At 42.5% G+C, this 9,736-nt stretch overlaps 1 protein-coding gene across 2 annotated transcripts in view; it reads left to right on the forward strand.

Moving 5' to 3' along the window:
* LOC306734916 (xenotropic and polytropic retrovirus receptor 1 homolog) overlaps window positions 1-4,648 on the forward strand; it is a 39,235-nt gene extending 34,587 nt beyond the window's left edge. For both annotated transcript variants that reach the window (XM_079216328.1, XM_079216329.1), the window contains exons 11-16: window positions 741-906; window positions 1,004-1,198; window positions 1,765-1,931; window positions 2,042-2,181; window positions 2,920-3,141; window positions 4,571-4,648. In XM_079216328.1, coding sequence (XP_079072454.1) covers window positions 741-906; window positions 1,004-1,198; window positions 1,765-1,931; window positions 2,042-2,181; window positions 2,920-3,141; window positions 4,571-4,625 — 945 coding nt within the window. In that variant the 3' untranslated portion in view covers window positions 4,626-4,648. The remainder of the gene's footprint in view (window positions 1-740; window positions 907-1,003; window positions 1,199-1,764; window positions 1,932-2,041; window positions 2,182-2,919; window positions 3,142-4,570) is intronic.
* Window positions 4,649-9,736: the final 5,088 nt, after the last annotated feature.

The following is a 9,736-nucleotide window of genomic DNA, read 5'->3' on the forward strand; positions in this document are numbered from 1 at the left end:
CATATCCTTGACCTCGTCCTGTATAATGGTCTCAGCCCTGAACACTTAAAATTAAGTATATCTGTGTGTCTGATCACAAAGCAGTTTTATTCAGTGTGGTTTTATCACAACAAATCTCAGTTCACCTGCCCGTTGCCGGGTTTTTAACTCCATGTCTGCTAGCACATGTTCAGAGTGTTTTACTGCTTTAAACCCACATTCTGACAGAGAAGCTGGTCTCCCTTTTTATCACTCCTGTCAGACCTCAGAGGGTCCGAGAGCCTGAGAACGCAGTGTGAGCAACTTGATGTCCTGCAGGTGTTTGTGGCAGTGTACTGAAGTCTAACTATGGCAGTTGAAAATGGGGTGGAGCTCGATGCTGAGAGAGAGAGAGAGAGAGAGAGAGAGAGAGAGAGAGAGAGTTGACATGTAAGCTAAACAATAGGAACAACTAACACAGGGACAGGGTTTAAAACTGGAAAGGTGTCATTTTCACTTCACTGGGTCTTTAATGTCTTCAGGCACCATCAATGGGCTGAACTACAAAGTGTGATTTCATATCTGCTTTGGTCATCATGAGAGAGGTTTACATGCCGGCGAGGTCCATCACAACACCCAAAATAAAGAGCAAATACCAATGGACTAAGTGTAAATCAATGAGTCGATGGAGAACAGTGACGTGAGTCAATCCACCTTGACAGAGCACACCAGAGAATGCTTCAGGATCTCTGACACGTCCTCTCCGTCCCTTTCTTTCACAGTTTCGGGTGGTGACGGCTCCGTTTCATCATGTTGGCTTTGCAGACTTCTGGCTGGCTGACCAGTTGAACTCTCTTGGTGTGGTTCTGATGGATCTGGAGTATATGATCTGTTTCTACAGTTTTGAACTGGACTGGAAAAAACACGATGGACTCATTAGCAGTGAAGGTAAGACTATACAATTAAAGGCTGTGAAGACTCTGATCCAATGATGATGGACCCGCACCTTGTCATAATTACATTATTGGCCTGCTATTCTCTCCAGGTAAAGATGTGTGTAATTCCTACTCCTATGGCGTCCGTGCGGTGATCCAGTGTCTTCCTGCTTGGTTCCGATTCGTCCAGTGTCTTCGACGTTACCGCGACACCAAGCGAGCATTCCCTCACCTGGTGAACGCAGGGAAATACTCCACTTCCTTCTTTGTTGTCACCTTTGCTGCCCTGTACAGCACGCATAAAGGTAGAATGGAGACTACACATCTGTGTTGTATTCAATGCTCAGAGGGCAACGCTTACACAGACACCTTTATTACAATATCCATTACAGATGGCACCAGGCCTTTATATCAAACAGACCTTTATTACTAATCTTCCCTGTCATTTTATATTTTTACATAATTTAGTAAGATGTCCTTGTGTTCCTAACGTCTACTATGTCTCTGTTGTCTTGAGAACGCCTGCTTATTGTACAACCAAAGTCCTGTCAGACCCTGAAAAACAAGATTCACAGTGACAACTAGGAAAAGTAATTTCTTCCAGTTAGCTATTGGAAATTCTGCCAAAGACCATGAGGGAAAAAACACTAAACAGTCAGACAGTAACATACTATTTATTTTCCGGTTCTTCTTTATCTCCCTGTGATGCGTAAATGCTCCTATTTGACCACTGTATATTTAGTATGAAGCAGCTTTTCTTGTTATGTACAAGATATTCTGAGGAACTTGCATGTTTGTGCCCAATTGAAACATATAAATCTAATGCTATACCAGCTGCCTAACCTCACATCCATCTTCCTCTCCTCCTTAGCTGAAGCCCACGCTGACGCCCAGATTTTCCTCTACTTGTATATCGGCTGTTTAGTGGTCAGCTCATGTTACACACTCGTCTGGGATCTGAAGATGGACTGGGGCCTGTTCGACCGCAACGCAGGAGAGAACACCTTTCTGAGAGAGGAGATAGTCTACCCACAAAAGGTATTTCTCTTCACAGGGAGGACCAGTAGTCTGATCCTTTCAATACCAGTCCCTGGCAATATTACCTGCAATGTGATGACGTGTTCTCCCTGTTTTCTATCTCTGCCCAGGCCTATTACTACAGTGCTATAGTGGAGGATGTGCTGTTGCGCTTTTCATGGACTTTAACTGTCTCCCTGAGCACAGTCTCTGGCTTCCACGGCATCTCTGACATACTGGCGACTATACTCGCCCCAATGGAGGTCTTTAGGTAGACACAATCATTCTATTTCCTTCTTCATCCCTTTCTTCTTTATCCTCCCTTGAGTCGCTTGGGGTTAACCAGTCAATTATTCTTTTCCCTGATCCATCATTCCATAAAATGTCAGGAATAGTTTCCCAGAGTCAAACTCCTCTAACTGCTTGTTTTGTCTGATCAACCGTCGGTTACGAAGATAGAAAACATTCTTCATATTAAAAGCTGTAAAAAGCAAATGTTTGACATCACTTTAGATGAACAGTTGATCGATTACCAAGATTGTTTGTAATTAAATGTAATTACCAATAGATGAGTCGGCTAATTGTTTCAGCACTACAGATGAAGAATAGCCTCTTGGCTTACAGAAATGTTTTTATTAATGTGCACTGTCCCCTTATCAAATAAACCAAAGTAATTGGGATTCCAATTTTGTCCAGTCAGCAGCTAACTAGACATTTCATCCTGTGTCCTATTCTAATGTTGTGGCTGTGATTGTTTGAATTATTTAAAATAGAATAAAAAGAATGATTCTTCCTTTTAAATCTATGATCTAATGATCTTTCATGTTCTATTAAATGTATCAACTAATCTGTCTTCCATTCAAGTCATCACCCATGTCCCCCCGAAACATTTGTGACTACTGATACAGCATGTGATGACGATTTTTATTGACTATTTTATAATATTTAATATGTGGTGTAAGCATGTAAGTCAAATTGGCTACTAACAGTATGTGCCTCTCCTTCCCAGACGGTTTGTATGGAACTTCTTCCGCCTAGAGAACGAACACCTGAATAACTGTGGAGAGTTCAGGGCCGTCAGAGACATCAGCGTGGCTCCGCTCAATGCCGACGACCAGACACTGCTGGAGCAGATGATGGACCAGGAGGACGGGGTCAGGAACCGGCAGGGCAAGAAGAGCTGGAAGAGGAGCTACAGCATGAGTCTACGCAGACCACGACTGGCCTCACAGTGAGTCTCGACAGGAACAGATGGCAATGTGCTATGGGGACATACAAAGGTGATTGGTTACTGCAGATTGGGAGATTGGAGCAGCAAGATGGAAAAAGTATGGATCAAGGTCATCCCCACCAATTCTGCAGATCTGTAGCTAGCAAGTCATTGTCCCCAGAGAAGAGAAGACCATCGACATGCACCAGTTGACAAGATGTTGATTTAAAAAGAGCAGGAGGAGCAAATGAGTGGGAAGGCGTAGGTTAAGAGAATTCACCGCCAATTGAATATGACTTGGGAATTAAATAGCTATTGCAGATGTACATTTGTTTTTCGCGTTGTTCATCAACGCATAGGGTCAAGCCACTCCTTCTTTTGTCCATGTTCAAATTGTTGCTTACCTTTTTTAAAGATGTATATTAAAGACCAGCAATTGATTAACTTTATACAAAAGCAATCAGTGCTTTTGATCTTGTTCAGTTTTCCTTACTCAGTGAGAAAAGTCCAGTCTGTGTTGGCTTGAACAAGTGCAGTGTCAGGTTGAATGAGGTGGAGATGTGAAGTACAGCTGTCAGGTATCTCAGCGGCAGCTTTGCGCATGCACGATTAATGTTCCATCTGGACTTGGAGAAAAAAAAAAGAGTTAACGCACGATCAAATAATTAACGCCATTAATAGTTTGCTGCGTTAATGCATTTTTAACGCGTTAACGTGCCCAGCCCTAATAATTACATGTGTGTATTCTGTTAAATGAATATGTTGCAGATGTATTCTCATACATTGCTCATAAGTGTGTTTCACACCACCAGGTTGCAGCTCAGAGAATAAGGCAAACATATTGCCATTCAATGGGCTGAGTAAAGTATCTTCTGTTTTACACCAAAGCAACACGTTAAGTTTTCGAATACACACATGTAGTTGGGCAAATCAGGGATATTATAAATCAGTTAATTTATGCATTCACACTGTCAGCAATCTTCATTTGACAGTTTAAACTGTTTCTTTCAGCCTGAATTATGTGTTAAATTATGTTCTTTGTATTTGTCTGGTATTATAGTTTTCTCTTGGTTCGTAAAATATGCCGCAGACAGCAGACTTGTCCATGTTTGTGATTGGTCAGATGTTAGAAGAAACGCCCCTTTCTGTGAACCTGCTCATAACCAGATTGAGAAACCCTGGGTTGATTTACCCAGTTGATAGCCAGCGCCGTGGAGAGAACCTAAAGACAGCCAGTGTTCTTCAGGCCTGAAGCTTTTAGGAGAAGAGCTGTAAAATGGTCTGGGGGAACCAGCATTCCAGCCCCGTAGCCAAAAGAGTCACTAGCGTGGCCAATAGTGGAGTATCTATAAAAGTAGTAGAATCATGGTTTCAACATGCTAACCTGTGCTGTAAGCCTTCATACAGTTAGTCAACAATGTAAACTATTTCTTCCGTTTTCCCATTTCAGGTCCAAGACCCGTGACACCAAGGTTTTGATAGAGGACACCGATGATGACTCCTGACATCAGGCCACGCCCCTCGCCTGGGTCCAGAATTTATTCAAAGGAGGAAACTCCACCTCGTAACTGAGAAATCACCCAGCGAGTTGGGCGTTGAGCTCTCATGCCTATGTCATCGTTTCTCCATGGGTTCAGAACTATTCAAAGTATTTCAAGGGAGAAGCTTTCACCTCTTGAACAAACAACCCAGCAACATGGCCATCTATCTCTTACCCCTACCTTCAATAATACCCAAGGGTGGGCTTACCACTTAACTCTACCTTACCGAAGCAGTGGGGAACATCTCTCCTCTTTAACTCCAGTCATTGCTTGAGCTCTCCTAACAGCCTCAGTCTAGCATGAACAACGCAGCTAAATGGAATGCAAGCCGACCCCCTGACAGAAAGTGTCCCTGCTACTCTCGGTGCCACTCAGCTTCCACACAAGGAGAGGCCGACAACTTCCAATCTGCTGCTGGGGAGAACCAAGCGCTTTCAGCTAATAGTCAAGAGATATGAGTGCTTTTCATTTGGACGTCAGAGTGACAAAGACAACTTTTTCCAATAAGAGAATATAAGGGAGGAAAAGTGTCCTCCTCCTCTCGGCACCTTTGTAGGCCTTTTGACCTTCTCCCTGACCTTGGCCAACAGACTATGCTGCCAGGCATTTGGAAAAGCCAGTCAGTCACTGGCTTGACCCGCTCTCTTCAGCTTGCCCCTTCAGACCCTCACAGAGCTGCCTACCTGCACCGAACACGCTTTAGAACACACATTCAGAAACACGCACTTTTAGGAGTCAATTGGAGTGGAATGCCTCGTGTGTGTTCACACACACACACACACACACACACACACACACAGTGATTTTAAATGTTTTATTGTTCATGGATGAGCGTCACAGAAAAAACACACAGTAATTAGTAATTATTTTAACAGTGGTTGTAAATAGGAGACGGACCAAAGTAGGAAGTGGTGTGAAAATATTCATGAAATATCAAATACTTTTAGTTTTATGTGCTGAGTTCAGACTGCATGGAACAGCAGCTGGGATGAATGTTCAGACCTTAGACCTCCTGTGGTGAAACATGACATGTAAATGGTTTTACTGAGTGTATACCTCCAACTTAAACAATCCAGAGGACGGTGTAGTTTAACTTGAATCTTCCAGCTGGTTGGTGGGGAGGGGCTTATCAGGGAGTGAATGTGATTATCTGTTTACTCTTCTGAGATAAATGCGTAACTCTGGTTCCATAAACACTCCGGTTTGGATTTAACACTTTAACAGAATGGGGTTGGTCCAAAATATATAACATATTGGTCTGGAGACAAAGTAATTTTAATGTATTTGTATGTAATGTATTGTTACTGAACTATTCATCACATTTTGTGAGTCTACCGTAAATCCTCAAATATCGACTGGCAGAGAGATCCAGGGCTTTATTTGGAACGGCAAATATTAGAAACAGTCTATTCTTAAAGTCTCCTGCTTCCTAATTCATGCAAATTCTAAACGTTCTCCACATGTACCTGTCCTCTTGCTGAAGTAACTATACTTTCCATCTCCACAGCGCTAACTCCATCAGTGCACCAACAGCCTGTCACTCTGCTCGGTTTCCCTTCATCACAAATACTCTTTTAATTCACTAACTAGTTCCAGTCGTCCGGCTTCACTCTTCTAGCACCAATGAGACTCCAGGCTTCTGCACTATTAAACATCACATTACAAGTATTCCAGCCTTCCTGTTATTGATGGTTTTTTCAGGTGGAAGCCTCTAAAGGAAGAGTTTTATCTCCAGCAGCCGAATGGAATTAGTTCTGTGGAAATGTAAAAGATGCTTTATTTACCATTGAGAATCATTTCTTGACACCCTCTCAATATGTTTTTTTTACCCACTCATTATGGTTCGCTGGCTGTATGAGAATGTATTGTCACATTCTTTAACAGCTAGTAGTTTTGTAGAGTTTGACAGTCTCAGTCAGTAACCGGTTATGCACAATCACATCGCATCATCTGCATATTGGCAAAAACAGCAGCCACTAATGTCAGCCGGTGCAACCAAATCATTGGAGCTCTCAAATGAGTCAATCTTCTGTTGTTTGATGAAGAGGTAGTTGTGTTTGCACTGGAGAAAATGTGTTTCTAATAGACTAAGATATACATTGTGTTGCTTCTTTCACATTCCCAAAGTGGTTGACCCACTTCTGCAGTGTCCAACAACAGCGTCTGTGTGTCTGAACTGTTAGAATGTGCTTTAGTTTAGCTTGTACTACTACTCATTGCTTTTATTAATCAGCCATTTAATAAAAAACATTGTATTAAGCCTGTTAATAGCTTGTGCTATTTGGATTATATGAGAGTGACTAACTTCTAAAAGCCTGATTATCATTACCAATGAGCAATACGTCCTTCATAATTCTGCACTTTAATGCCAAACATCATTTTCTTTTTTTGTACGTTCTTTGTCATTGTGAAATCAGTGTCTGTTGTTGTGACTCGAGGAAACTGCAAAGCATTAGAGTTCTAGTTTTCATCATCTTATTTTAGTGGTTCTAATCTCTACAGAAGAGATGTAAGCGTCAGTGTTTCAGCTGGCTCTCGATCAGGAGATCCTCTCCTCAAGTGGAACTCAGGAAAAGCAGAGCTAATACCAGTTTAGCCAATTCAACATTCAGGTTGGAAGAACAGTGATTTGTCAGCGATGCGCTATGTCCAGGGTTTGAATCGACCGACTCGACTTTGTATTTTTCTAAAGAACACTGTCATCTTGTTGCCTCGACCAAGGAGCTTGTGTTGTAGGTTCAGCGGTACTTAAGGTGCAGCAATGGGCCGAAGCTGTCAGGCGACAATCAAGTGTGTTGGCTTAGCAGGAAGTAGCTCAAGGTTCCTCACTTCAGGATGAAGCTATAAACTGTAAAATATTGATATTCTAACCGGTGTAAAAGTCCTTCATGTGTTGCAGAGCAGGAGCAGCTGTGCAGGGCCTCGTTCCTCGTACGTGGTTCAACTAAGTCGATCAAATGTCCTATTATCCACCTTGAATTACCAAGATGATTGACGTCAGGCTATCTTGGTTTCTCAAAGGCTGATCCGCCCTCAAACAGTCTTGTTAATTCGAACCAGAAGAAGTCATCAGGATAATTGCGTGTGCCCGCTGGAGCAGGTTCAAGGATTTGGATGTGTTGCTATGGTGATTTTTCCAAACTTGCTTCGTGGAACCGAAAAGCCTGACCTACGTCATCTTATCCTGAAAATTATCCGGCTAACTCCGTAAGCCAGGTACGAGGAACGGGGCCCAGGTCCAGGATGCGTGGCATTGGTTTTCTATCTTGGTTCATACAAACTGGTCCATGGAAAGCCGGTATTACAAATTAAATGCGTGACAGTGAAGTAAACATTTGGTTCAGTAAGAATAACATTTAAACACGGAGTGCTTTCAGTTTCTCTTTGGTGGACCGTGATGAAGCAGCAGATTGTTGTTGCCCTCTTGTTTATGTATTCATCTTTTAACCGCAGAACATTTCCACATGGGTGTTGAAATGAGGGTTCTGCCTTCACCACTTTAGCTGACAATCATTCCATCCAAAAAGAGCAGGGCTTTAATTTGAATAATCCCTCAGGTTTTCATGTTGAAATACTTTGCATATTATAATAAATTAGGTTATCAACAGCTTGTTCCATAGTGACGGAGAGTGGGAGTTGAGTTTAGAGCTTTGAACTCATTCTGAGCACATTGGCCCCGTAGCTCCAACACAAGCATCCAGTCGACCCTTTCATTGTGAACAATGTTCCATTGAAAGCTGTCTTTGTTTCTGACATGAACACCAGAGCTGACAAAGGGATTGTCTTCACTTGTGTTTGGTATTGTTATTTTGTTGATGCCGTACGGCAGCCTGCTGCTCTCGTCCCAGAGCGAGTTGGATTTGTATCTTGTAGGGTTCTGAACATTTGAACATTACAGCTGCTGGTTTTGATTTTGTTTTTCTACATTCCAGACGAGGACTCGCTCCCATTACACTTGAACGCCACACGGCTTTCCTGTTAACATGTTTGAGGTTGTGGCACATGACATCCAGCTGTGGAGGTCTGAGTGTCTTTCCTCGATACCTTTTTGCACCGCGTACTAGTGATGTGTTCTTTCGTGTCGAGGCTTCGATGCGCGTGGCGAAGGTAGATTTTGGTGAAGCGCATATCGAGGCTTGTGTCGATGACGTATGTGGTGACGTTCGAAGCCTCGCGAGCCAGTCGTACCACGTGACTGATTCAGAAAATGGTTCGTGGGTTTGCCGTGCGATTTGAAATATAAGAGGCAGCGAAACTCAATGGATTCCCCCTTCCTCTCTGTACCCAGCTTCATGTGTGCCTGTGAAAGGGTATTTTATAAAGCAGGCGAAATAGTCTCAAAAAGCCCAGCACTGTGGAAAAGGTCTTATTTTTACTTTAACAAAATTGGACACATCAACATGAACTAGCAGAGCCGAGGCTCGAATCACCAATCCTCTGACTGAAAGTCGGATATTCTAACCACTCACCCACAGTCACATCACAACCCTCTCCCAATTGGTTTCGAGTTTTGATTTTGACCCCGCCATTATATCATAAAGATAGACACAATATTAATAAGTTAACAATTGATGTATTGGCATCATAAACATAATGTATTAAATTTAAAGCTTCACACACCAAAGCCATGGTGTTGTTATGATCACTCTGCCTGTTTTACATGTATTGTCCACTTGGTGGCGCAGTAGAGCAAATGAAGCTCCATGAAGCTTCGGCACATGAGCGAACCAATTGGATGGAAAGCTTCAATGCTTCAGGAAGCTTCATCTCACCATCTCTACCGCGTACCAAAACAATAACAAAAAGATCTGGCTAGATTTGTGATCCTTCTTATTATTTGTTCACATTTGTGTTTTGTTCATCTTAGAGTTCCTATATTTCAGTACAATTATGGAACACATGATTGTGTTCAGACAACAATGTTTCTCAGAGTATCGGTTATGATTCCAAGCCTGCAACAGAAGTTATTTCAGGATGTCTTGGGGATGTTTCAATGTAACCAGCTGACTTCACTCTGCACCAGTTGTTCCAAGTCATATTCACCAAACCCCAACTTGCTGCAAATCGCTTGTTTT

The sequence above is a fragment of the Taurulus bubalis genome, assembly GCF_910589615.1.
Source record: "Taurulus bubalis genome assembly, chromosome: 1".
Lineage (NCBI taxonomy): Eukaryota > Metazoa > Chordata > Actinopteri > Perciformes > Cottidae > Taurulus > Taurulus bubalis.